General features: G+C 38.4%; 1 protein-coding gene across 3 annotated transcripts; it reads right to left on the minus strand.

Annotated features, from left to right (window-relative positions):
• Positions 1–300: 300 nt before the first annotated feature.
• On the minus strand, positions 301–26982 carry LOC125100206 (UDP-glucuronosyltransferase 3A2-like). Of its 3 annotated transcripts, none has more exons than XM_047730167.1 (8): positions 26886–26982; positions 24519–24620; positions 15698–15703; positions 12347–12455; positions 9647–10178; positions 3640–3871; positions 1936–2155; positions 301–773 (listed from the first exon to the last, which is right to left on the minus strand). In XM_047730167.1, the coding sequence occupies exons 1-8, from the start codon at positions 26980–26982 to the stop codon at positions 497–499; spliced, it is 1575 nt and encodes a 524-aa protein (XP_047586123.1). In that variant the 3' UTR covers positions 301–496. The 3 variants fall into 3 exon arrangements, with proteins under 3 accessions (XP_047586123.1, XP_047586122.1, XP_047586124.1); XM_047730166.1 differs by lacking the exon at positions 15698–15703 and adding an exon at positions 21797–21802; XM_047730168.1 differs by lacking the exons at positions 15698–15703; positions 24519–24620.
• Positions 26983–27860: the final 878 nt, after the last annotated feature.

Raw genomic sequence — 27860 nt, forward strand, 5'->3', positions numbered from 1 at the left:
GTTGCACTTACTTATGGAGTAAAAGGAATAACATGGAGGACATTAGGAGAAGGGAAGGAAAAGTGAATTGGGGGAAATCAGAGAGGGAGACAAAACATGAGAGACTATGGACTCTGAGAAACAAACTGAGGATTTTGGAGGGGAGGGGAGTAGAGAGTTGGGTGAGCCTGGTGGTGGGTATTAAGGAGGGCACGTATTGCATGGAGCATTGGGTGTGGTGCATAAACAATGAATCTTGGAACACTAAAAAATAAAATTAAATTTAAAAAATAAAATAAAATGATCAATTTTATAAAATATATATTTTACCACAATTCAAAAGAAGAATCCCAAGAGTGCTTCACAAGAATTCTTAAACACAGGCAGAAAATAATGAAAAGAAATTTTATGCCACCTTCAAGTGCCAATATAGGGAAGACACAAGGGGTTCCCTGTGCTGGGGAAAGCCTTCTACAACCAGTGGTTCCCCCAAACACCCATCAAGACACCACCTCCATCAGGCCTTCTTCAGCTTCCTGGCTCCACACAACCACCTGGCCACCATGCCCAGCAGCTTCCCACAGAGCCACAGGGTGCCCTGGGTGACCACCAGGAGGAACAAGAAGATATCCAGCAGGTACTGCTCATGCCATGGCTGCTGCAGGCCATGGACCTTGAGGTGGGTGGCACCCTCTGTCTGGAGGATGTGGTCAATCCAGCCCACCAGCCTCTGGGCAGGGGTCAGGGGGTGGGAGTGCCTGATGATGCTGGCGGCCACTGCTGCTGACTTGTACCTGTTAGCAGAGACAGAGGTTGGGCGTTACTCATGTGGTCTCAGAACTCTTAGAGACCTTGTGTCACACACACACACACACACACACACACACACACACTTTCATGCATATGCACAAAAAGACTCAGTTTCAAGGAAAAGTTCTTGACCTGGCCTTATCACAGTCTAGCTGGGTCTCATGGAAAAGTTCTAACTGGTCTATCCATGCAAAGATCATTGCCTAGTGCGAAAAGTGCCAAATTATAAAAAAAAAAATACTAAATTTAAGGATGAGTCTCTATCCGGGGAGCTTTTGGTAGGCTAAAGGAAAAAGTATTTATGAATATATGTGATATAACATACACCCAAATCAGGGTAAATGACCTTGAGACCCTAATAAGATATTCAGTTCATCATGGTTACCACATCTTTATGCTAGATGGCAATTTATTTAAGAGAACATGGAGCCTTTTACTGACTCACTTAGTAGAAATACATCCCACCTTACTTTCTGGCAAGCCCTGTGCTGGGCCCTGGGAACACAGGAGAAAAAAGAGACACACTTGACCATCCAGGGGAGCTTACTTTCTACTTTCTAATGTGAGGGACACACAGTGAATTAAAACAGAAAGAAATGGGGGTAGTGACTGATCCTGAGAAGGGTTAAGACAGAAAAGTGAATTATGATTAAAAGTGGTGGGAGAGGGGTATATTGAGGACAGTCAGACAAAGACTGCCTGCCTCTCTGAGGAGAAGACATTGAAGATGAGTTTGGCTGTCAGATGAGTCAGCCCTGGGAAGAGAAGGGAAGCATGTTCTAGAAGGGAATCTTTGTCTAGCACTGACAAAGGGCTGAATCAGGAAACAGTGTGGCATTTTGGGGGACAAGAAGGCAACTTCCTGCCTCAGTGTAATTCTACTATAAGCACTCCCAAAATATAAGAACTCTCAGAGATCCTGTGTAAATAATTCAAGACGGTCACAACAGTTAGGGAAGAAGTTGTTCTCAACATCTAACCTGAATTGCTTAGTCTTGTTCTCAGACATGTCAGGTGTCAGCACCACACACATAATATTCCACGTCTGGAAGTTTCAGCTTTCATTACAAAAAAGAACCATATAGTTCCCTATGTGTTTGACAGTTTGTTTCATCTGAAGTGACCATAGGCCAGAGAGCTCCATACCTCTTGTCTTCAATGACTTCCTTCATCTTCAGAGCCAATGTCTCTGCCTTGATCTGTTTAAGCTGGATAGAGACACCAAACTTTTTGGCTTCTACTCGGATCAGGTTGTCAGCCTGTTCTCGAAGGACAGGAATCCCTACCATGGGTACACCATGTTGGATGGCCTCCATTATGCTATTCAATCCACCATGGGTGACAAAGAGACGGATACGTGGGTGAGCTGTTGCAAATCAGGAAAAGAGCAGAATATTTCAGGGTGAAAATTTTCAGAATACCAGGCAAATTTCCAAGGACAGAAAACCTACAAAGGGATCTTAAAGCATGTTGTAAACTTGTATTTATTGATTTAGCTTAGGACACACTCAGTGGTATATATTCCAAGATATAAAATTCTGACCTTGTCTCTGTACAGAGATTCCTCTAAATCAATCTATTTAAGAGGCAAAACCCAGGAAAAGTTCAGAGAACAGTGCTAAGCAAGACATATTCTTCTTCCCATTGACCCATTAATCCATACACCCATGCATCCATCATTCTCTCTCCACCCTATTTCTCACCTGCCCTCTCTTTCTCTGTCCTTTCTTAGACTCTCCCAGTGTCACTCTGTCTGTATCTTCTCTGGTTTTCTATCTCTGACTGTCTCTATCTCTTGCTCTCGAGGTCCTGTGCTCTCCCCTTCACTTCCTTTTCATTTCCCTCTTATCAGAAATGTTAACACTTTTATTGACATCACATCTCATGCGGCATTCATCAAACTTGCACTATATGTGTTTTCTCCTCAAGCTCATAAGAAAACCTATAAAGTAAGCTATGATGGACCACCCAACTTAGTATTTCTAGTTTCTGTGTGCTCAGTCCACTCTTATTTAGAGAAAACCAAAACAAGTGTTGATAATGAAGAGTTCACCTCAAACACTGCCTCTCAATAGAGATGTGCATCACAGTCTATGAAAATCAGAATCCTTTTTACCTATGACAAGTCTTCTGAATAAATGTGCAGAACCCTCTATTTTAAGTTCCAATATATTTTTGAGCCATAACTGGGGGATGAACCTCTGCTGCAGGAAGTGGTTGTGGTACTGATGGGCTCCAAAAAGTGACACAAAGGACAAAGAAAATGTATTGGGGTATAGGGAGTTCTCTGTTACCAAAGAACCGATGGAACAAATAGCCAGCTGACAGGTTACTCAGCTTCATACATAAATATATTGGCACACTCTTTACAAATGATAAATATCAATTTTGTGAGAGCATGAGGACATCTTTTGCAGGGTAGGAGAATACACTAATATGTGTGGGAGTGTGTGTCTGTAGTGGCACACGGCCTAACAGAGACTCAAGAGGCTAGGAACAACAGTGGCAACAAGAACCCCATTATGTGTTCTCAGAGTTCACAAACTGTCTTCATTTGTGTCTGGGTTACCTTGGTCTTTGCCAAGTAGTGTAAGGTCAAAATAACCTGATGATAATATCATTTCTGGCCACAGGTATCAGGACTAGAATAGAAAGAAAGAAAACACGGCATTTTTAGCTATTTGGGAAGCCGAGCCTGATTTCCCAAGAACTCCAGCTGGCTGCTCCATTCCTGTCCTCTATAGATTATCTTTAGATACTAGATGCCCTTCCTCATGTTGGTGTGGTTGCACAGTGGAAACTTAAAGATACATAAATGGAAAGAGAGAAGTAGAACTGAATAGTTCTTACCTAAAAGGTCATTCTGAGGAAGCCAGTCCATGATTTTCACATTTGCTGACAATTTGACGTCTTTGGACCAATGAGAAGAATTACACTTCCATATCACCCCTTGAGACAGATGAGCAAAGGCACTGTTCATCTCCCTGAGAACTTCCTGGGACTGATAGATACTCACAAAAGAGCCCAGGGCCACAAGGACAAAACCAGAGTCTCCAAATTTGGCAATGAAATTCTCAAACTCCTAGAGAGAGGTAAGAAAGGAAAGGAGGTGAACAAAGTTGTTGATCAAAGCCTAGACAGCCGTGAAATGAAAGTCGGCTTCTTGCTGAATACAAACCTCCTATCTGTGCCTAGAGCTCACTGTCTTGAAGTTTCTCCTAGCCTCTGGACAGCTCAGTTCCCTCTGCACTCTGGTCTGGTGGTATTGAAGTCATTTCTCTGAGACCTCAAGACACATCCTACCATACAAACACGTTCAATAATCACAGATGAATGTGAAAACAGCTGTAGGTGTCCAGCCACTACCACAATAGTCCAAGTTGCCCTTTAGGAACTCAGAGCATACTGTAGCACCAACATCTAGATCCAGGACTTACATGTATAACAATGTTTTATAGAAGAGCAGGGTCGAGGTGGTAGAAATCTCTTTCTTCATTGAAAACATGGCCCCAGTACCTCATTCCTCATTCTAAGTGTGGGAGATCTGGTCATTTTGGAGTGTTCCAATGCCAAACCAGAGGTGCTAGTGCTGGGAGAGTGCCAGCTCCTGTCCTGGCCCAGTAAGAGGCAGCATATCTTCTGGAGGCTGAGGTAGATGCGGGGGAAATGTTTCTATTATTGTCTCCTTCGTATGCTTATTAGCCATCTGTCAGTCTTCTGTGTTGAGGGGTTAGCCCATTTTAAAATTATTGGTCTTCTCAAATAGAGGGCTGATGGAAGGGAGGGTGATGAGAGGAATGGGGTGACTGGGTGATAGACATTGAGGAAGGTATGTGCTATGGTGCGTGCTATGAATTGCGTAAGACTGATGAATCACGGACCTGTACCCCTAAAACAAATAATACATTATATGTTAATGTTAAAAATTTAAAAATAATAATAATAACTTAAAAAATAATGTGCCAGAGGTTAGCATAAAACACTAATAATCTATTAAAAGTTTAATGATAAGAAAATAACATTCTTGTCAGTTATGAATAAAAAAAGGAAAATAAAACCTCCATTATTTCTGGATTAAAAAATTATTGTTTTTTTTAACTGTTAAATTCTAGCGTTCTTGTATACTGTGTATATTTGTGTGTATAAAGTGCTTACTTGTGTATTTGAATAACTGTTTTAAAAGATTAAGGAGGAAATGTATTGCAATGAGCACTGGGTATTATATGCAAACAATGAATCATGGAACACTATATCAAAAACTAATGAAGTACTGTGTGGTGACTAACATTACGCAATTAAATTTTTAAAAATGAGAATATATTGTGACCAAATAGGATTTATCTGGGGATGCAAAGGTGGTTAACTATTTAGAAATCAGTAATTATAATCTTATTAATAAACTACTAAAGCAGGGGAAAAAATGAAAGATAGGTCTCTTCCAAATACTTTCTCTTGTTCTTATTCTTGTGGCTCCTCTCTTTATTCTATTGACAGTGCCTATCCCAAAGAGATATTTTTATTTCAGCTTCACACACTTATCAACTTCTTTTTCTTTATAGAATACAACTTGGGTTTTGCATTTTAAAAGTTTTCAGCAAACTCTATTTCATCTAGATTTTCTCTGATATCACATTCTAAAAGATTTATTCATTACCATTTGCTATTTATATTTAGGTCTGTGGTCTATTTGAGTTAATTTTCTTGAAGTGTGTATGATCTTGGCCTAATTGTGTGTGTGTGTGTGTGTGTGTGTGTGTGTGTGTGTGTGTGCAGATATCCATTTTTCCTGCACATTTTTTTGAAAGTCTGTGTTTTCTCTATACAATTGTCCTTACTTCTTCGTGAATCATCAGTTTACTAAATTTAGGTGGGTCTATTTTGGGGTTCTTTATTGTGTTATATTGACTCTTCCCAATCTTCTGCCAATATCATTCCATCTTGATTATTGTAGCTTTATAATAAGTAATCAAGTTGGTAATGTCAGCCCTCCAACTTTGTTCTTCATCTTCAATATTGGGTTGGCTCTTAAGGATTTTGGTTCTCCATGCTAATTTTAGTATCGTTGCATAATTATCTACAAAATAAGTTGGTGAGATTTTTATTGTGATTGCATTCAATGTATTAATCAATTTAGAGAGAACTAAATACTTGACAATATTGACTCTTCCTATCTATGAACATATTCTCTCCACTTATTTAGATCTTTGATTTCCTTCATTAGACCTTTGTAGTTTTCCATATATGGATCTTGTACATATTTTTTTAGGTTTATTCCCAAAGTCACAATTTTGGTGATGCTAACATAAATGGTAAAGTGTTTTTAATTTCACATTCTTCTGTGAATTGTTTATATGTAAGACTGTTTTTATACATTAAACTTGTATCTTGTGACATTGCACTAATTGATTACTAAGGTTACAGGAATTTTTATATGTTTTTTTCTTTTTCAGATTTTTGTATTGGACCATCATGTCGTCTGTGAACAAAAGCAGTTTTATTGATCCCCTCCTAATCTATATGCCTCTTATTCATTTTTCTATTATTTACATAGGACCTCCAGTATGAGGCAAAGAGGAGCGAGTAAGAGGACATGCTTCTCTTGTACCTGATAGGTTGTCCTTTCATTTTCTATATAATGCCCTTTGATACAGAGCAGATTTTAATCCTGATGAAGTCCTATAGATCTACTTCTCACTTTGTTACTCTTGCTTTCCATGTCACATCTACAAATACATTATCAAATACAAGTCCAAGCGGATTTATGCCTTTCCTTTCTTCTGAGATTTTTCTTCTGAGATTGTTCGGCTCTTAGTTCTTTATTTAGGCCATTGATCCATTTTGAGTTAAATTCAGTATGTGGTGTGAGGAAGCCTGAAATACATTCTCTTTCATGTGAAAATCCAGCAGGATCAACATCATTTGCTAAAGAGACTATTCTTTCCTTCTTTGAATGGTTTTGGCACCCTTGTCAAAAATGAATTGGTCACAGATGTATGAGTCATCGAACTGTGTTCTTTTCCATATTCTTTTGGCAATTCAGGGTCTCTTAACGTTACCATATGAATTTGAAAATTGGCTTTTTCATTTCTATAAAAAGAAGAGGCCATTGAGTCATTGATAAGGATTAGATCAAATCTGTAGATCATTTTGAGTAGTAGTGTTCTCTTAACAAGATTAAGTATCACAATCTATGGTCTGGAGATGTCTTTCTATTTATTTACGTCTCCCAGAATTTCTTTCAGCAAATTTGTAGTGTCCTGTGTACATGTCTTTCAACTCCTCAGTTTAATTGGATCCTGTTGTAAATAGAATAGTTTACTTAATTTCATTTACTCATAGCTGCTGTATGGAAACACAACTCGTTATTGCACATTGATATTTTCCCATGCAACTTTGCTGGACTCATTTATTACATCTAGTAGTTTCTTTCCGGGGTATGAATTCTTTGGGATTTTCTCCATAGAGAATTACGTCATATGAAAAGCAAACTATTTCTACATTGTCCAATTTGGGTGCCTTTCTTGTCCTTTTCTTGTCTACTTGCTCTGTCAAGGGCATATTTGAATAGCAGTGATGGGAGGGCATCTCAGACCACTGATCTTAGGCAGCACAATTGCAGTCTATCATAATGAATGTTATGCAGAGTGTCCCATAGACTCTTTATCATGCTCAAGAAGTACCTTTCTACCCCAGCTCTGTGAGTATTTTTATCATGAAAAGGAGTTAGTTTTGTCAAAAATCTTTTCTGCACCACTTGACATGATTTTTTTTCTTCCCTTCATTCTAATGACATGTTGTAATACATTGACTGATTTTGTTATTTTATAAAATATTCTTATTTCTTGCAAAGTTATGACGTAGTCTGTTTTGTGTGGTATTAATTAGTACATAACCACCCCTAGATGATTCTTAAGAAGTTTCTGATTTAATTCTCAAAAAATGAGTGTTAATATACTTTTGTCAATTCTTCAAAACATTCATTTCTTCTTCCTCTGCATTGTTTGGTTGTCCCCAGCTCACAGCCTTTGCTCTATTGTCCTATCTGGCTCTATTTTGACTCCATCCAACACTACACCAAAGATCTACCAGCCAAGAGACCATTTAAAATCAGCTTTGCTGTCTTTTGATAATTATAAGATTAATATAAATCTATTACTTAAAATTGAAAAGAGTAGAGCATGACATCAGAATAAGAAGCTCCATGCTCTCACTCCCCAAAAGAAATATTAAAAATATATATTTTTTAAGAACTGAAGATGAACTCTACCCCAGGCAAATGTGTAACCAGTCTCACTGAATATAGCAAATAGCTTTGAAAACACCATCTGATCAGAATCCCTACCCCCAGCATTGGATATTCACATGAACAAGAATAAAATCGACCCTCACCTTACACCATACAAAAAACTCAACTCAAAATGGATTAAAGATTTAAGTGTAAGACATGAAACTACAAAGCCCTTAGAATAAAACATAGGAGAAAACTTTCAGGGTATTGGTCTTAGCAACGATTTCACAATGATTAGCACAATGCAAAAGAAAATGAAATACCAAATTCAAAATGAACAAACACCAAAACAAACAATAACCATAAAACCAACTAGGACTACATTAAACTAAACTAAAAAGCTTCTGCATGGTAAAAGAAAAAATCAACAGAGTAACAGACAACTTACAGAATAGAAAATAACTACAAACTATTCCTGATAAGAAATTAATCTCTAAAATGTATGGGAAAGGCCTACAACGCCATAGGAAAAAAGTTTAAAAAATCTTATAACCCCATTAAAAAATAGGCTAAGGACTGAAATAGACATGCATCCAAAGACAACATGCAAATGGCAAACAGATATATGAAAAAATGCTCAGCAACACTAGTCATCAGGGAAATGTAAACCAATGCCACAGGGAGATATGAATTCACACCTATTTGTATGGTTATTATTAAAAAACAGAAGACGTGTTGAGGATATGGAGAAAAAACAACTGTCATGTACTGTTGTTAGGAATGAAAAATGGTGAAGGCACTATGGAAAACAGTATGGAAATTCCCCCCAAAATTAAGAATAGAACCACCATATGATGGAGCAATCTGATTCTCTTTCTATACTCAAGAGAATGAAAATAAAGATCTCAAAGAGATATCTGCATTCCCATGTTTATTGATGCATTATTCACAATAGCCTAGACGTGGTAACAAACAGAATATACATCAAAAGATGACTGGGTAAACAAACTGTGATATATATATACATATATAATATGTATATATATAATGGAATACTACTTACTGCTTACCCTTCAAGGAGGAAATTTTCCAATATGAGGAAACGAATCTTAGGGAAATTATGCTAAGCGGCATAAGCCAGAATAGCACATACTGCATGAATTAACTTATAGAAAGCATCAAATATAGTCACATTTTAGAATCAAAAGTGGGAGTTGGTTTGCAAGGGTGGGGAGAGTGAGGGAAAAGGGTAGTTGTTACTCCATGGAGGAAGAGTTTCAGGTAAGCAAGATGAATAATATCTTACAGATGTGAGGTACACAGGATCCTTATAGTAAATAATTGTGTTTTGTACTGTTAAAAATTTGATAAGGGTGTAGATCTCATATTAAGTGTTTTTACCACAATAAAATCAAATTTGAAATAGAATCAAATGCAAAAAATAGACTAGAAAAATATAAAAATAAATATGTATTTATAGTAAAATATAAAATAAAATAAAAATATATATCCTCATTGTTGTCCTTCTCACACTACATCACTCCCAGTTCCTACTGGCAAGGGGATCCACCAGTTCTGCACTAAAGAGCTCTCCATGAAGTCCATTTTGAGAGCTAAGGTTTCACTTACTTGTGGTACTGGTTTAACAGGTCTCGCCATTAAGCCTCCAACATACACAGTGTTGGGAAGCAGAGGCCGAGCAAACTCAAGGGCAAAGTCAGAGTTAACAAACCACAGCTCTGCTCTCCTTAGAAGATGAGACAGAACTGGCCTTGAACCTTCTGGAAAATGTTCCTTGATGATGTTGTCATATATAGACTGGACTTGCCGTTGATTCATGGAAAAACCAAAGAACGTCAACAAATTCTTCAGTCTACCCCAGAAGTCCATGTGGTCAGTTAGCAAGGAAGGGAATACTGGAACATAAGACAGAGGGCTTGGTAGCCCAAGGTCCAAAGTGCCAAAGTGGGTGGGAAGAATTGCCACGAATGGCTTCCCAAGCTTCTCAGCAACCAGGAAAGAACAGAAGTCAAATGCTTCAATGAATATCAGGTCAAAGTTCTCATTTTTCAAGGAATCCATGATATCACCTCTCTTTAGCAAATCACTACATCGGATTCCCATTTGTTCCATTAACTTGAAAATTTTTTCAGGTGTTTCCCTGTAAAAAAAAATTAATGGCAAATATTCATTGGAGCTGTAATTTCACAAAGCTTAGGAGAATCCTTGGTTCAAAGAACACATCCCAGGTAAGTAAGATCATATCTGGCATCAGCCCACATAATTTACCAGTGTCTAATGAATACTCTGCTCTCGTCACTCTGCTCTGGGTGTTTCTGCTTCCTAAAATGTTCTCACTTCCTCCCCTCCCCTTTCTCTGGCCAACCCATATGTATGCCTTAGTAAGGTAAATTCATGGTCCTTCTATTTCATCTTTTTGTTCTGGTTTAATTTGTTCTTTTTAAGGTCATTCTACATTGAAAATATTCTCTGTCACTAGTAGATCTCAGAGTCCCATGTCTAGTTGATACATTCTGTCATGTTCTGTTGAAGTTAATTTGTTTCATTTGTTCTAATCTATCTCTTCCTACCTAAAAAGATTAACATTTTTAAACAAACAAAAATAAAAGCCTATTTGAAGCTAATTATTATCCTTCCATTTCATGCCAGCTGGAGTATTCACAAAAGTTCATGCTAAAATTTTGCCACTATCTATTAAGACTCTTGTCTATGGCACCATTCCAGGAATTATTCTCTCAATGTTTTGCCATCAGTGTCTACAAGCAATATGACCTTTTTTATACAGCATATGGATGATAGATGAGAATATTCTTGATGAGAGGTTACAGGCCAGGTGCTTTGGAGACTCCAAAGTTGGGCCTCCTAGTTGAATGAAGGACTGAGAGAACCAAGGCCCAGCAAACCTGTAACCTGTGCACATTCTACCCTACCAGCCCACTTAAAGAAGGACCATAGGTGAGAGCTTATTAGCAATATGCAGATATACATGGGATTTAAAATCACCTTCATATGACAATAGATGCTTAGCTGAAATTATTCTCTATTACATTATAAGAGATTTTATATAAAGAAATATTGGTTAATATTGTTGAAAATGCAATAAATGAAGTACAAATTCTTCAAAAGTAGAGCATTAATCATATTGGAAATTAAGTTAATCCATTGAAGAAATACAGGAAAGTGCTGTGCTTCACATATTATACCATGGCTAACGTGTGTAAAACTGGTCTCTAAAATAATCAAGTGAGGGAGAAGAGACAAGACATATAATTTTTAAATATGTGAGTAACAACACAAGATGAAATAGACGAAGTTTCAAATGAGAACTTTAGATCAGATCTCATATAGATGAGAGAATTTGGTCTTCTAGTCTGACTAAGGAAAAGGGATTTATGGAAAAAGGCAGATTTTAGAATCACCTTGTAGCAAGTAAAATTTCTATGGAAAGAAGGGAGATAGAGATGAGGCCACTGTATTAACCCAGCAGGAATGAATTTGTGCCTTTTCCCTATAACATGATAAGTGACAACTTTCTATATTTCCCAGGTAATGAAAACATCTCTCAGGTTACCCTCTCACTTTGTATCACCAAGATATTTGGTTTTTTAAATGAGTTTGAAAGACAGTGGTACAAAGTATTAAAAAAACAATATTCAGGGGTGCCTGGGTGGCTCAGTGGGTTAAGCCTCTGCCTTTGGCTTTGGTCATGATCTCAGGGTCCTGGGATCGAGCCCCACATCAGGCTCTCTGCTCAGCTGGGAGCCTGGCTTCCCCCTCTCTCTCTGCCTGCCTCTCTGCCTCCTTGTAATCTCTCTCTCTCTCTTTCTCTCTCTCTGTCAAATACATAAAGAAATCTTAAAAAAAAACAATATTCATAAGCATCTTTCTTCTTGAATTTTTGTGAGGGTACGGGAGGATAAATAAGTATCACATGGTGGGTCTCACTTGCCTAGCAACAATGAGAAATTTAAGTTATCTAAACCACCTTCTTTGTTGTAGAGTATGGAAACAAATATCTGGGTGAAATGTTACCTGGAAGATCCAGAAAGAATCCTCACTATGTGGAAATACATACATGTATTCCCTCACGATATGGAAATACATACATGTTTGCAGTGGAATAGCAACAGTACAAAGACTGAATGATTGGGAGTGCAAAACTCATCTACTCCATCCATCCACTGCCACCATCAGTGATCTCCCCATCCATTCATTCATGCATCTATACATGCCAGTATCCATGCATGCAACCATTCATTTCTATCACTAAAGTGGCAAGTGTTTCATTCAGAGAATAAAAGAAATTACCTGCCAAGCCAAGCTTCTGTCACAAAGAAATCAAAAAATTTCTTAAATTCTTTTCTATGATCTTCAGATGGAAGCCAACTGATAACTTTGTATGAAATGTTTCTCTTTTCTAAAAAAAATTAAAATTAAAACACCAATAAGAAAATGTTTAATGATACCATACAACCCTAATAACAATGACATGATGATATCATGTTTGTTTACTCCAAGGATTGTATATATATATTCAAATGTTTGCTTTTTGAACTTTGGTTTGGTTTGGTTTTCCTGCTTTCTCATTTCTTCAATCATGCAACCTGCTAAATGTTATTGAGAACCATATAATGATACAGTCACTTTTACTCATTTTAAAGTAAGAGAAGTTTCTGTTTAAAGTTTGCACTTAAAGGTGTAACCAGTCACCATTTTATAGGTGAGAAAAGAGTACCAGATAATTGGTCCAGAGTGTACATATAGTGAATGGTACACTTCATATCTAAATACATATTTTATCCCAGCTTCCCAGGCATCTCCCATCTATAAAAAGAAATCATTTTCATTAAAATTAAAAGTGATATATGCACAGATTTTTCACTCTGCCAAAAGAATTACCAAACTCTAGATTTTAAAAAGCAGTCTTCTGCAGCCCTATTCACGTCCCAGAATTTCCCCCATAAGTCATGTGTAAAAGAGTCTGACACTATTTTTGAGGTTGGACTGATGACAGCTTTCAAGCTCTATCTCCTCCTTAAACTTCTGGGACATATCTTGGCAAACAGAGAAGAAAGCCTCAACATGCCATCTCTTAGGTGAGGAGGAGTTTCAAGCCAAGCAAGCCAGACCCAAGTAGGGGAATCCTCACCTCCATCCTACTCAGAAGCTTCCATAATTGGCATTTGGGGACAAAAGTATGGGAGTAGCCTTTCAGTGGCCCTGGCCATGTGTCTCACCAAACCTGTTTTCTGTGTTAGCTTAGATTGTGCTTCTGAATCCCAGCATGAGCCGTGATTGACACTAGGCTACATAGAACCCTGTGACCCATGGTTGTGTGTCTCAAGTACTGTCCCCATTACAAACAGTGCTCTGGGCAAGACTGATTCCAATTTACAAATACAATGAATGGTGTGAAGAAGGACAGTCACCATGTCATAGGTAGGAAGAGATCCACACCTACAAAAGTAGAAATTACTCTACAATCCTAGAAAATGCTTTTGCTACCTCTGCCGATTATATCTCTGTGGCTTAAAGAAAACCTTGATTAAAAGAGGAACAGGGAAAAACACTGATGATACCCCCATGGAGTTAATTCAACAGGTTCATTCAAACTCTATCTCAGGTCTCTCAAAATCACTGCTAGAGAGGCACTGCTACCTAGCCTTGATGATACTAATTGGGGCGCTCTGAGGGAGAAACTTATAAATATGAGCAGGTTAGAACAAACACTGACCCAAAACACATCTAAAAACAACCCAAACAAAGAGGAAAGACAGGGGGAAAGCAGGGTGGGAGAGTCAGGAAAGAAATTAAAACAGAGGTCTCAGCTTTGATACATGTGGAATTTAACATTACTTGTAAAAAGCCTTTATATAACAGAAGAAAGGCACAGAATTGCTTTTGTCCTCTACATCAAAGCTTCTAAATTACTTTAAACATTGAATGATATATACCAATGACAAACCTTATTCATCTTAATGAATACTTGGGCAAAAATAACAGATACATAAGAAGAGCTCACTGAATTTATCAAAGAAATTCCTGTACTCTAAGGAGTCAAAAATACTACTTATAGAGGACAGATTTGCATGCCCTGTCTTAACTACTGGGATTAAACATCCCACAGTCATAATAGCCATTTTTTATATTATCTCCTGGTGGCTATGGTTGCCCTTATGTAAAAAGTCATTAACAAAATAAAGTTAAGGTTTTAGCATTTACAGTAATTTTAACAAAAAGGGACCCTTTGGATCTGCCCAACATACTAAAACTGTTAATACATCCAAGTATATATTAAAAGAGTATCTTTAAGGATTATAATAAGATTTAACCATTACATAGAATATGTTAAGCAAAGAGTGATTATCTCCACTGATTCTCTAATTTATAAAATTATAATAGCCTAATTCAGACTATTCTTAAACTAGCAAAGAAGTAATGATGCCTTGCAGTGGATTACTATAAAGCTATGGACATGATCTAGCATGCTAAGACACCCCATTTCTTTTTTTTTTTAAGATTTTATTTATTTATTTGAGAGAGAGACAGTGAGAGAGAGCATGAGCGAGGAGAGGTCAGAGAGAGAAGCGGACTCCCCGCGGAGCCGGGAGCCCGATTCGGGACTCGATCCCGGGACTCCAGGATCATGACCTGAGCCGAAGGCAGTCGTCCAACCAACTGAGCCACCCAGGCGTCCCAAGACACCCCATTTCTAACTGTTACTGAAATTGCAGACTATGTCTAAGTACTAATAGATGCTTTACATGCATAGATTTGGCAATGATCCCTATTTGGCAATCAATTCCTATTTCAACAAGTTCTCAGCTGCAGTGTCTCCTCACCTTCACCTTGGCAGGAGACAAATCATTTGTAACTGCTTTCTTGTGGACTACCTCAACAACCTGCACACAAGCTTTCCTGGCAAGACCTTAACCACATTCTGTTTTCTCCAGAAGCTCATGTATGACATTGCATCGAGAACAACCTCCCTTTGCAGAGATTCATCCAGCACATGCACTCAGGACACAAACTTTCACACAGGAGCTCACAAGAGGGATGTGCTGCTGCCCTACACAAAGCACAAGCCATGGCCCCTCAGTTGAATTCCTGTGAAGAATTACCTGTCAGTTGAAGGTCTTTCCATCCCTGACACCATCAAGAAACAATTATTGGGGTTCACTTCCAGCATGAGAGTATAGGAGCTTTCCTGGACACACATTCGAACAGAAACTGGTCAAAATTTTCTTTTATATGTACACACACAAATTCAACTAAATATACATAAATGCTGAACAGAAAAGTTGGTCAGAAGGTAGTGGTGAATATTCTAGGAAGATGGGGGAGAACCATGGATCTGTCTCTGCACCTAGATTGTCATCTAGGTGTCCATCCCTCCATTGTCCATTGTCCATTGTCCATCCGTGCCCAAGAAAAGGCTCAGAAAAGATCTGAAAGTACCAAAATTTTTACCTCAGGTTGAGCCTTACCACAAAGGCAGCCTGACACAATCACAATACAAAAATAATAAGCAAATTAATAGCAAAAACCTGCAAACTCTGGAGAAGGGAGGAGAGTCTCATCTCCAGATTTAACACATTGTTAAATTCAACTGGTCAGTTTTCAACAAAAAATCATAAGACACACCAAGAAACAGGAAACTGAAGCCTATTCAGAGAAAAATAATAAATCAACAGAAATTGTCCCTGAGAAAGACCTGATGGCAGATATACTGGACGTTGACTTTAAAATAACAGCCTTGAAGATTCCCAGACAACTAAAGGAAAATGGAGAGAGGGTTACAAAAAGTGTACGCAAAGTAGAAATATCAATAAAGCATAGAAAATCTAAAAAGAATTCAAAAACAAATTTTGGCACTGAAAAATGCAATGATGAAATGAAAATTTCACTAGGAGGATTCAAAGGCAGATTTGAGCAAGCAGAAGAAATAATCTGTCAACCTGAAAATAAGACAATGGAAATTATCAAATGCAAAGAACAGAAGGTTAAAACACTGAAAAAAAGAACACAGCCTAAGGGACTAACATATGCATTGTGGATGCTCAGAAGAAGAAGACAGAAAGAAAGGAATAGAGAGAATATTTTAAGTCATAGTGGCTGAAACCCCATAAACTGGGTGAAAGATATGAATAGAAACATCCAGGAAACTCAACAAACTCCAAGGAAAATGAACTCAGACACCCACATCAGGACACATTATAATTAAAATTTAGAAAGGTAAAGAGAGAATAGTAAAAGCAGCAAGAGAGGGCACATAAAATGATGAGCCCTGGTGTTCTATGCAACTGAGGAATTATTGAATGCTATTTAAACTTAAAAAGTAAAAATAATAAAAGCAGCAAGAGAAAAGTGACTCATCACATACAAATGACTGATTGACTCAAGAAAATTTTTTCCGGAGGATGTCAATGAAATGATGAATAGATTTCTTTTTAGGGAGGGAGGATAGGCATCTGAGGAAAGAGAGAGAAAGAGAACCTCAAGCGGTTTCCCTGCCAACATGGAGCTAGCCATAGGGATGGATCTGACAACGCTGAGATCATGACCTGAGCCAAAATCAAGAGTCAGATGCTTAATCAACTGAGCTGCCCAGGCACCCCTAAAATTATCAACAGATTTTTAATCAGAAATTTTGGTGCTCAGAAGGCAGTGGGCTAATATATTCTAAGTGCTAAGAAAAAGAATGAACAAAAAATTCAGTATCTGGCAACACTTCAAAAGTGACATTCCTATTAACACATTCCTGGTAAGCAAAAGCTAAAGTAGGTTGTTACCACCAGGCCTCCACTGACAGTAGGGAGCCCTCCTGGGAAAAAGGAGGCCACCAGATAGTAACTCAAGAGATACGGAAAAATAAAGATTTTAATAGAGGTAAATGCATAGGAAATTATATAGCTAGTATTATGGCAATGCTTTCTAACTTGACTTGAGGTTTCTACATGTTTTTTGAAAATAGTACATTTTTATAAAAAATGTATTATTAGTTTGAAAACAAGTTTTTAAACTTTGTTTGTAATTCCAAGTTTTCTCTAATTTAAGGTACTAACACACTTAAATTAATGATAGTTTATGTTTGGGGGCACACAATGTAAAAAAAATGTAATCTTGTGATATCAACAATGCAAGGGGTTGGGGATGAAAAAACATTATATGAGAATTTCTGAATTTTGTTAAATTATTATAAATTAAAATGTGAGTAGCATAGATTTTAGCATGTTAAATTAAATCCCCATAATAACACACATAAAAAATGACTATAGACATACACAAAAGGAATGGCACAAGAATTTAACATTTCACGAGAATCAACTAAACACAAAAGAAACGGTAATAGAGAAAGTGAAGAACAAGAAAACTATAAGGTATATAGAAAACAAATATCAAAAGGACAGAAGTTTCTCCTTATCAGTAATTACATCCAATGAACATGATTAAACTCTCCAATGAAAAGACAGACATTGACACAACGGACAAAAATAGATGTATCCAATGTTCACAGCAGCAATGGCCACAGTCGTCAAACTGTGGAAAGAGCCAAGATGTCCTTCAACAGACAAATGGATAAAGAGGATCTGGTCCATACATACAATGGAATATTACGTCTCCATCAGGAAGGATGAATACCCAACTTTTGTATCAACATGGACGGGACTGGAGGAGATTATGCTGAGTGAAATAAGTCAAGCAGAGAGAGTCTATTATCATATGGTTTCACTTAGTTATGGAGTAAAAGGAGTAACATGGAGGACATTAGGAGAAGGAAAGGGAAAGTGAATTGGGGGAAATTGGAGGCGGAGATGAACCATGAGCAACTGTGGCCTCTGAGAAACAAACTAAGGGTTTTGGAAGGGAGGGAGGTGGGGGTTGAGTGAGCCTGGTGGGTATTAAGAAGGGCACGTATTGCGTGGAGCACTGGGTGTGGTGCATAAACAATGAATCTGAGAACACTGAAAAAATTAAATTAAATTAAAAATATATATATAATCCAAATGTAATAGCCTTGTGAGGTGACAGATGCAAGCTATACTTGTGGTGAACACATCATAACATGTACAGTTGGCAAATCAATATGTCACATACCTGAAAATATTGTAACATTATGTATCAACTATACTTCAATAAAAAGTAATACTTTAAAAAATTAAAAATAAAATGGGACTAACAGTGGAAGAAAGAGGATGGGGTCTGTGGAATCTTCCTGTACTATCTTTGCAGCTTTTCTGTAAATCTACCATTATTCCAAAAAAACCAAATGTATTTTAAAAATACAAAAATAAAAAGCCTACAAACACCCACACAAAGAAAAACATGATCCAACTGTACATATTGTGTTCAAGAGACTCACTGTAGGTCCAATGAGACAGACAGACAGGAAAATGATGGGAAAAGAAATTCTAAGCAAAGAAATAGCAAAAGAAAGCAGATGACCAAATATCAATCACGATAGACTTTAAATCAAGTAAGATTGCAAGAAACAAAGAAGGACATTAAATATTAATAGATGTTCAACACAGCAAGAAGATAGGACTATTATAAACACATATTCACCTAATGAGAGACCATAAAAATAGCTAAAGCAATAACTGGCAGCTGGATATTTCAACATCCACTCTCAATAGTGGATAGAAAAACCAGAAAGAAGATCAGTTAGGAGAAAGAAGACTTACACACATTGATCCACTTGGTGTAATAGACATACACAGAACACCCTGCCCAACAGCAGCATACACATTCTTCTCAAGGGTACGTGGGACATTTTTCAGCAGAGTCCATTGTTTAGCCACAATAAATCTCAATAGGTGTTAAAACATACTTATCGCAGGCTATCTAACCACACCAGGATGAAGTTAGAAATCAACAGCAAAAAAAAAAAAAAGAAAGAAAGAAAGAAAAGAAAAGAAATCAACAGCAGACAGAAAATAGAAAATTCACAAATTATGGAAATTAACATCCTTATAAATAATGCACATATCAAAGAGAAATTACAAGGGAAATCATAAAATACTTACAGAAAACTAAAAATGGTATACAACACACCAAAAGTTATGGGATGCACCAAAAGCAGCAGTTAAAAGGAAACTTGGAGTTTTAGTGCTTATATTAAAAAGGAGTTATCAAATCAATACCCTATTCTTCCACCTTAAGACACTGGGGAAGAAAGTGTACTAAACCTAAAACAGAAGGTAAAATTGACAAAGATTGGGGGAAACTAATGAAATTGGAAATAGAAAACCAACAGAAGTCAATAAAAGCAGAGCCAGTTCTTTGAAAAGATCAAGAACATTTACAAACAAGAAAGATACAAATTATTAGGACCACAGATGAAAGAAGGAACACCACTCATGACCACACAGAAATGAAAAGGACTATAGGAGAACAGGTGATATGGACAAATTCTTAGAGACAGAAACTACCAAAGTTAACTTAAAGAAGAAAAAGACATTTCAAAGAGACCTATAAAGACGAAAGGTTGTTCCATTTGGGTAAAGAGCACAGAAACTCTTGCCATATAGATATCCAAAATATACCTGAAGGTTACACATGTGTCTCCACACACCAAAGACACAAGACACAGCCTGAAGCAAGACTCCTTATCCTCTACAGATTTTCAGACATTACTGATCATAAATGACCAAGGCACTGTTTCATTTCTCTACATGTACAACGCTGGTCTTTTGAACAAGACATTCAGTGAAACATTCAACTCCCTCACCAGCCTCAGGCAGCAGGTCTCACAAAATGCCATAATGACTTTCTTATAAAAGATCCAACTGAGGGGCGCCTGGGTGGCTCAGTGGGTTAAGCCGCTGCCTTCGGCTCAGGTCATGATCTCAGGGTCCTGGGATCGAGTCCCGCATCGGGCTCTCTGCTCGGCAGGGAGCCTGCTCCCTCCTCTGTCTCCGCTTGCCTCTCTCTCTACTTGTGATCTCTCTCTGTCAAATAAATAAATAAATAAATAAATCTTTTAAATAAATAAATAAATAAATAAAAGATCCAACTGAAATAAGTGAAACAGGATGTTCTCATCATCAGTCAAACATGAAGGGAAACACCCATTCCAGCCGCACCACCCACTACCATAAAAGCCCAAAAGCATCCTCTTTTCCCTGCTCTCTCAATGTATGTTTGGACCAGATTGAGACTTTCTTTACTCTCTCCATGAAGCCTGATTATGTTATTAATAAGCCACTGCATATTTTTAAATATTTTATGTTTAAGTAATCTCTGAATCCAAAGTGGGGGCTCAGGGGCACCTGGGTGGCTCAGTGGGTTAAAGCCTCTGCCTTCGGCTCAGGTCATGATCCCAGGGTCCTGGGATCGAGCCCCACATCGGGCTCTCTGCTCAGCAGGGAGCCTGCTTCCTCCTCTCTCTCTGCCTGCCTCTCTGCCTCCTTGTGATCTCTCTCTCTCTCTCTGTCAAATAAATAAAATCTTTAAAAAAAAAAAAAGAAAGAAAGAAAGAACAAAGTGGGGGCTCAAACCCACAACCCCAAGATTGAACGTTGCATGCTCTACTGACTGAGTGAGACGGGAGCCCCCGATAAACCACTTTATAACCTCTTTGTGTGCATACAAAGCTATAAATCTCAACATTCAAATCTAACTTTGGGGTGGGGAGAAGTTAGAAATCAACAACAGTCTCTTAGGGTGGCTACAACAATTTCAGAAGAAACAATAGTTTTACCAAACTCTTCCAGAAAAGTGAAAGAGGAATACTATGCAATTCATTCTGTCAAGAAACTATTGCACTGATAACATTGCCAGAAAAAAAGAAAGAAAAAAATCCCAAGAAAATCAGAGAACCATGGAACCACATGGACATGGATATAAAATTTAAACCAAAATTGAACAAATTACATCAAAAATTACATAAAAGAGAAAACACATTGAGACCAAGTGGAATTCGTTCCCAGAACACAAGGTTAGTTTAACACTTGTAAATCAGTGTCATTCATTATTTTGACAAAATAATCAAAAAAATCATATATTTATACCAATACATGTCACAGAAGCATGAAATTACACTTCATCGAGTTAAATATTCTGCTCTTCCAAGGAGAGTGAAAGATAAGTCATGGATTGGAAAGAATATTTGCAGATTTATATCTGATAAAAGACTTATATCCAAACTATCTGAAGACTCAATAATAAGAACAATTTATAATAATAACCCAATTTATGAATGGCAAATTTGGCAAACAGTTACCAGTAAAGATATATGAATGACAAATAAGCACATGAAAAAAATGTACAGCATCATTAGTGATCAAGGAAATGCATGTGAAAACCACCATGAAATACAACTAAACACTTACACAATGGTGACTAAAAGCGAAAAGACTGACCATGTCAAGTATTGACAAGGATGTGGTGTGCAAAGAACTTGCAGTCACTTCTGCCGTGAGAAGGCAGAATGTTACAGCCTCTTAGGAAATGGTGTGGCCGTTTCTTCAAAAGTGAAATATACACCTAACATACGGTTCAGCTACTGCACTCCTACCAGTTAATCCAGAGAAAAGATAATACATGTTTATACACAGGCTTGTACACAACTCTTCACAGCAGGTTTATTTGTAATAGCTCAAATAGGAGATACCCCTAATGCCCATCAACAAGCAACTAAATAAAAACATTGTGGTAATAAATACATTGAACACTATTCAGCAATAAAAGTGAGTGAACTATGCATGCACACATTATAAATGAATCACAAAATACTTTTTGCTGAGTTCAATAAACCAAAATCTGAGGCAGCATAATTATGATCCGATTTCTATAAAATCTACATGATACAATCTGACATATGGTGACATATTAGGGATTGATAGGAAATGGGAATGGAAAGGTGGAAGAGTTGGGAGGGGAGATTACAGAAGGACATTAGACATCTTCTAGTGAGGAACAAGTATATTTGTTATCTTGACGATGTTGATAGTTTCACAGGTATAAATACACACATATGCTGCCATATGTATATATCCAAAGATAACAAATTGCAAATATTATTTCCATACAATGGTTTAAATAATGAAGATAAGGAACTTCAATCTGAGCCCACAAGAAGATGACAGGACCATATTGAAATTCTTTACTAAATAAAACCAGACCAAACACATGCTAAAATGGTTTTTAGACATTGCACCCCAGGTAGTACAGGATATTCATGGACAGCTGGAGAAAACTTCCAAGATAGAGCTCATGGAGGAGATACCTGGCCTGGCCTGGCCATCTCCCTGAGGGAGCACATCAGATTTGGGGGAGGACATGGCAGCTGGAACTCACAGGGCAGAATACCAGTATACCACAAGAGAGTTATGGGGAGAGAAAGCTCTGGGGTTGGGGTCTTCCTGAGAACAGTCAGTGCAAACATGGGAAGAAACTACCCAAGGCACCATAAAGAAAGAAACACAACAAAACCCGGAGGTTATACAGAGCCTCTTCTCAAGCTACTACTCAGCCTTGAGAGTTAATGAAGATCTAAGGAAAGCTCCCCGATCAGCTAGATAAAGGTGCATTTTGATCTAACGTCTGTAAATTTCTCTCAATAGGATCTAAAATTCAGAGGAAAATAATGATTGTAATTTATTAATCTCTATAAACCCCAGCAATAAGAAACTGACCTCCCCTTGGTAACAGCAGACTAAGATACTGGGTTTTTTAACTCCCAGGGCTCAAGTGAGCACTGCTTCATAGATAAACTAAGGAGCCCATGAGTCTAATCAAAGCTTGAATTTCAACATAGGGCTTCCTTACATTAGCTACTGATCTCCTCTCCTGCCTCCATACCCAAAGAGAGCTGGACTAAATGACTTCAAGGGGTGGAATTATCTGGTCAGGACAATATCCCACCAGGCAGAAATTCACTTAAACGTTTGTAGGCAAGCCCCCTGAGAACCAAAGATGTAAGTGCACAGATCCCCAATACAAAGAAGAACTGTCATCGGGAATATCTATCTGCCTGGTAGAAGGAGAGGCATGACAACCTCTCTTAGGATAAGGAAGAGTCAGAATTGCAGACAATTAAGTCCATTCAAAATTGGCATCTTAAACTCGTGATTTCAGTTATTGATTAGAACAATCCTATGTCTCAGCAATATAAAATGTAGCTGAGTTTTTCTGCAGCCATTTATTCATGAAAGTTATAAATAAAAACCCTATGGGGAAGTTATCCAAGCAGGCAGTAAATGCAGGTTCTAAAGTTTCAATTTTGAGTGTTGAATCAGGTCAACAAAAATAACCCAATCACGTTTCTTTATTTGCAGACCTCCCCCAAGGTCTACTGCTGAAGAGAAAATAAATATTCTATTTCAAAACCTCAGAAATCCCCAGTGAATGGTCAATATTGCAAGAAACTCTGGACTATTAAAACTTGGAACCAAGAATAAGACTAAGAGAATCCATGGGTCCCCTGAATGGTTAGTAGTTTTGAGTGTGGGTATATTTGTCAAAGAAGTAGAATGTCTACAGCTTTCAGCCATTCCTCAATCCGTAGAAATCACCAAAATGAAACAATCATGGACTACAACTACCATGGTTGTCAGTCAAGGCAAATACACAATCAGACTGACAAACAAAGGGATGTGTATAGGAAGGATAGAAAGGATATCCAGTGAGCAAAATAGAAGCCAATTTAGAAGGTGATTAAACCATAACAGAGCCTGAAGTTCAACTCCAAATGTTCATAATTGCTCATATTTGTTTTTATAAAAATGATTAATTTGGGGTTTTTTAAAGTGAAGTTTCAGCAATTCTGAATGAGAAACCCAGAGTTAAAGTTCCAGATCCACCCAACTCTATTATTCACCTGCTATGTGAACATGAACATATCTTTTGAGTTCTTTGGTCCTCTATATTCCTGTCTGTCAACAGAGAAACTTGACCTGATCGATGAGTTTCATCTTAGCTACGAATTTTTTGGATTCAGTGACTCAAGAACATCTAACATCAATATGCACAAAGTCAAGGACAGCCAGTGACTTCTCAAGAAAATAGGATCATCCCACTGATAGATTCTGATCCTAGGACATGACCAAAAGACATCCTTTCAAGAAGCTTTCTTAAAGTTCTGGTCTCATAACAAGAGTAGAAAGTAACCTATATAAGAGGAAGAACAGCTCTCCTTACATAACAGAGGTTAGAAATATGACTGAGCCTTTCTGTTCAATACAATTAAAGGCATACCACAGAGCAGCAGTTATCAAAATGATCATAATCATGTATGGCTGTTTGCCTGAAATAAAGTGACACCTAGGTAAGGGGGTAAACCATGGAGTTATGGCATGTGGGGTCCTGGTCTATAGAGCCTATTATGATTTCCAGCAGGTAACATAAAAACAGACACACACAGATTTTTCCCCTTCTTTCAATATAGCTAGATTCAAACAGATTTTGTGCTAAGCAGTGCTGTACAGAAGACACTGTCTCTCTGGGATAGGAGAATGAAATGATTAAAAAAAAATACCTGGGATTAAAAATTCTTCTATGTGAAGAAACATAGTGACATTATGACCATGATCTTGAAGAATCTGAGATACCCGGTCCAGCAGGAGATAATGGCTTCCACCTAGGAACAATATAAAATTTCATTTTTGAAAAGATGTGACCAGAGAGTCTGAAATTGATGTGGAGGATGGGGATATGCAAGGTAAGGGGGCAGAGTGTTGATGGTGATCCAAGGAAGATAAATTACTTCAGTCCCCCCATCTCACTTTGGGGATGCTCCAACAGAGATATCTCTAATCTAATGTCCAAATCTTGACCTGGGGCAATCCTCCATCAGACACTTCCTTCTGTGACTCATAGTCTCCATGTCAGAGTGATGAGCTTCTCTGCTTGGGCCTTAAGGTATTCCTGATCCGAGGTACATACTGATATTAGCCAGACCTTAGGAGACACCATGCCCTAAAGAAATAACTATACTAGAAATTAGAAACAGTGCTGTGTGGGATTGGGAAGGGTTCCTAGTAGACAAACCGTCAGAGGTCTTTATAGAATCTTTCTCTCTGGAAATTCATGTTAGAGTGGGAACCAGACACATGGGAACTTAAATATCAGTCCAAGAAATAGGATTTGAAGCAGAAGGAGGTAGACCCACCCTTTAGAATCGAAATCCTAGAGATTCAAATATATTTGGCAGGATGTTTCCAGTCAGGCCTGAAAATTGCTGAACATCTAATTAAGGCATTCAGGATAACTATGAACCCTTGGGTGGAACTACAGGATCCTGTATGTGACAGACTGGGGTATCACCCATCCTAAGACTCCTGAGATTCTAAGGAATGAGAACTTCAATCTTCTGGGAGGTACAAGTTCTATCAATGCAATTATTTTCTAAAACCATGAGTGATCACGGGACCTCTTTTATTTTAGTCTATGGTCTCAGAGACAGAGAAAGCCATATCAGGAATAAAAGAATAGAATTTGCCCACATTGAGAAGTGGGATTGTTAGCAAGATGATTTCATGATGATTGGGTCAGCAGAGAGGGATGTAGGACTATCAGAAAGGTGTGTATCTGTGGAAATCACTCTAGTCTTTTATATCTGTGCTTGTCTTACCTGAGGTAACAAGGATTATAGAAAACAAAAACCCCTACTCTCTCAGACTGCGGGCTCTGGCTTCACATTTAACCCTTGGAAGGAAAGGACACAGGGGAGAAGCCATCCTACAGAGGCAGCCATTCCTGAGGTCTTGGTGAGCCCAGTGCATTCTGAGCCAGAGGTGGGGCTTCAAGTGTCTCCAAACCACACCTGCTCCCTCTCAGAGTCTGGAGGAGACGTGCTTTGAAGAGGTAAGGAAGTTTGTTTTCTTCTAGTTTTTGTTTTTTGCCACTATTATTAAAAAATTGATTTAAAATAAAAATCGAGGTTTTTTAAATACTGATTTTTAGGAATCCTTACTGTATAGAGTTTGGGGAAGAAGACAGGTTGAAGGTAAGAAATAGTGTGTAAAGTCTGAGTGTGTCCATCATGGAGGTCTGATGTGCTCTTGCAAAAGGCCCCTCATTCCCCTGACCCTCAGAGTGCCTCTCAGGAAATAAAAAGAGTGATGCCCAATTAGATGAACTCAATGGTTTCTTAAAGTTCTAGGATCCCCAGATTCACAGGGATCTAAAAGTGATCATCAGAGCCCCCTATCCTTTCACAATGGATCCAAAAGAGTCTTGAGGAAATTCTATCCTATGATGCCTCCTTATCCTGATAAATGTTCTTATTCCCCTTCTGTTGCCTTTGGAGGCAAAAAATAAAGGAAATAAACCTGAGTTCACATAGAACTAACTGCTTCACTGTCTTTCAAAACCTTCCACCACCAAGGGTGAAAACAAAGAGGGGCTCCCAAGATCTTGATTATCCTGGGGCCCCCTCCCCTGCCCTGTCAGTTCTCCAGGTGTCCTATTAATGACACATTCCCAATCTATACTGCTGCCCCCAAAAGCCCCCATCCTTGGCCTCCAAGAGCCTGAAACTGACCTCACCTTCCACTTTCTACTGGCATCTACTGCACACCCCCAGACTTCTAGGGTGTGCCTCTCAAAGTCCCTACCTTCCCTAGAGTAGGTGGCTCAAGGTCTCCAGGTCAGCACTGGAACTAAATTCTGGCCCCAGCTATGCACAGTGGGAATCACCTCCAGAGCAGATAAAAAGAGAGGAAAGGAAACTGCTTTTTTTTTTTTTTTTCCTCGAGACCCACTCCTTCTTCTCCCTAGTCTGGGACCAAAGCCATGTTTGGAAAACCATATGGAATGACACTCTGACCCAAGGCTGTCTGCCTGAGCCCTGGCTGAGGTGCCTAGGAAGCAGCTGTCTCTAATTCTCCTGCCAAGCACTCACCTAGGGAGGATGATACAGTCAGAATTTTGGCGGCCTCAGAGAGCAGGAACCCAGGCAGAAGGAAGGCAGCAAGCAGCAGCGTCCACTGCCCCGCCATGCTGACTCCTGTTCTAGCTTCAGAGCACAACCCTGTGCCCAGAGCCCTGTCCCAGGAGCACTGCCCAGCAACCTGTGGATTCTGGAAGCATGTGCTGTGTTGGCAGCCAAGAAAATGTGCTTGCAAGCAGCTGGAGAAGAGGAGAGGAGTGGATTTTGCCTCTCTTCCTCTGTTTGTTAATTCTTACCCAGCTGCTTCTCCTCTCAGGGTGATTACTCCACTGGTTAATGCGTCCTCACCCTCCCTAACCTGGGGCAATTGGAAGGAGGGGTTCGTGAGTCTCCTTAACCCTCTCGATCCACCACACACTCCACAGAGAGGATACTCTGAACCAGGAATGATAGAGACCTTAGGAAGTCACTTTCAAGATAGTTCCATCGCCAGGTGACTGAGACCCGTCTCCATTTTAAGGACTCTGAATTTTCCCACCTCCTAAGTGCTCTATTGACTTCATACTGCCATCCTCATATCCCCATGTACCTGCTTAAAATCTCTGCTAGTGTCCATTCTCAAGATCCCAAAATCTGATTCCCAAAGAAAAACTACCTACATTAATTGCCCAGAGTTTTTTTGGAAAGTAACTATTGGTAAGAAGTGCCAGTGTCTCCGAAGTGTTGAGCCCCCCAGAAGGCCAGGTCTTGACCTGAAGCACTGAACCTACATCTATAGTTCTGAATGGGCATGACAAAATAGGACTGGGCAGGGGGCACAAAGAAGTTCTATTTTTATAAACATTTGAACTATTTTTATAAACATTTGAACATATGTTCCACATATGAGTGAAACATTAGAAGGTTTGTAAAACTCTCCCAACATTATTCCAGTTTTCCCTTGTACTATGTGATTCTATGCATGTGCATTCACAATTATAATCTGTT

This window comes from Lutra lutra, chromosome 5 (assembly GCF_902655055.1).
Source record: "Lutra lutra chromosome 5, mLutLut1.2, whole genome shotgun sequence".
NCBI classification, from domain to species: Eukaryota; Metazoa; Chordata; class Mammalia; order Carnivora; family Mustelidae; genus Lutra; species Lutra lutra.

Coding starts and splice junctions, on each gene's coding strand:
- LOC125100206 (XM_047730167.1), bottom strand. CDS start 26,982: ATGGCGGGGCAGTGGACGCTGCTGCTTGCTGCCTTCCTTCTGCCTGGG. Junction 10,179..12,346: donor ACAGAAGCTTGGCTTGGCAG/GTAATTTCTTTT, acceptor TTTTTTTTACAG/GGAAACACCTGAAAAAATTT. Junction 2,156..3,639: donor TCCTCAGAATGACCTTTTAG/GTAAGAACTATT, acceptor GATTTGCAACAG/CTCACCCACGTATCCGTCTC.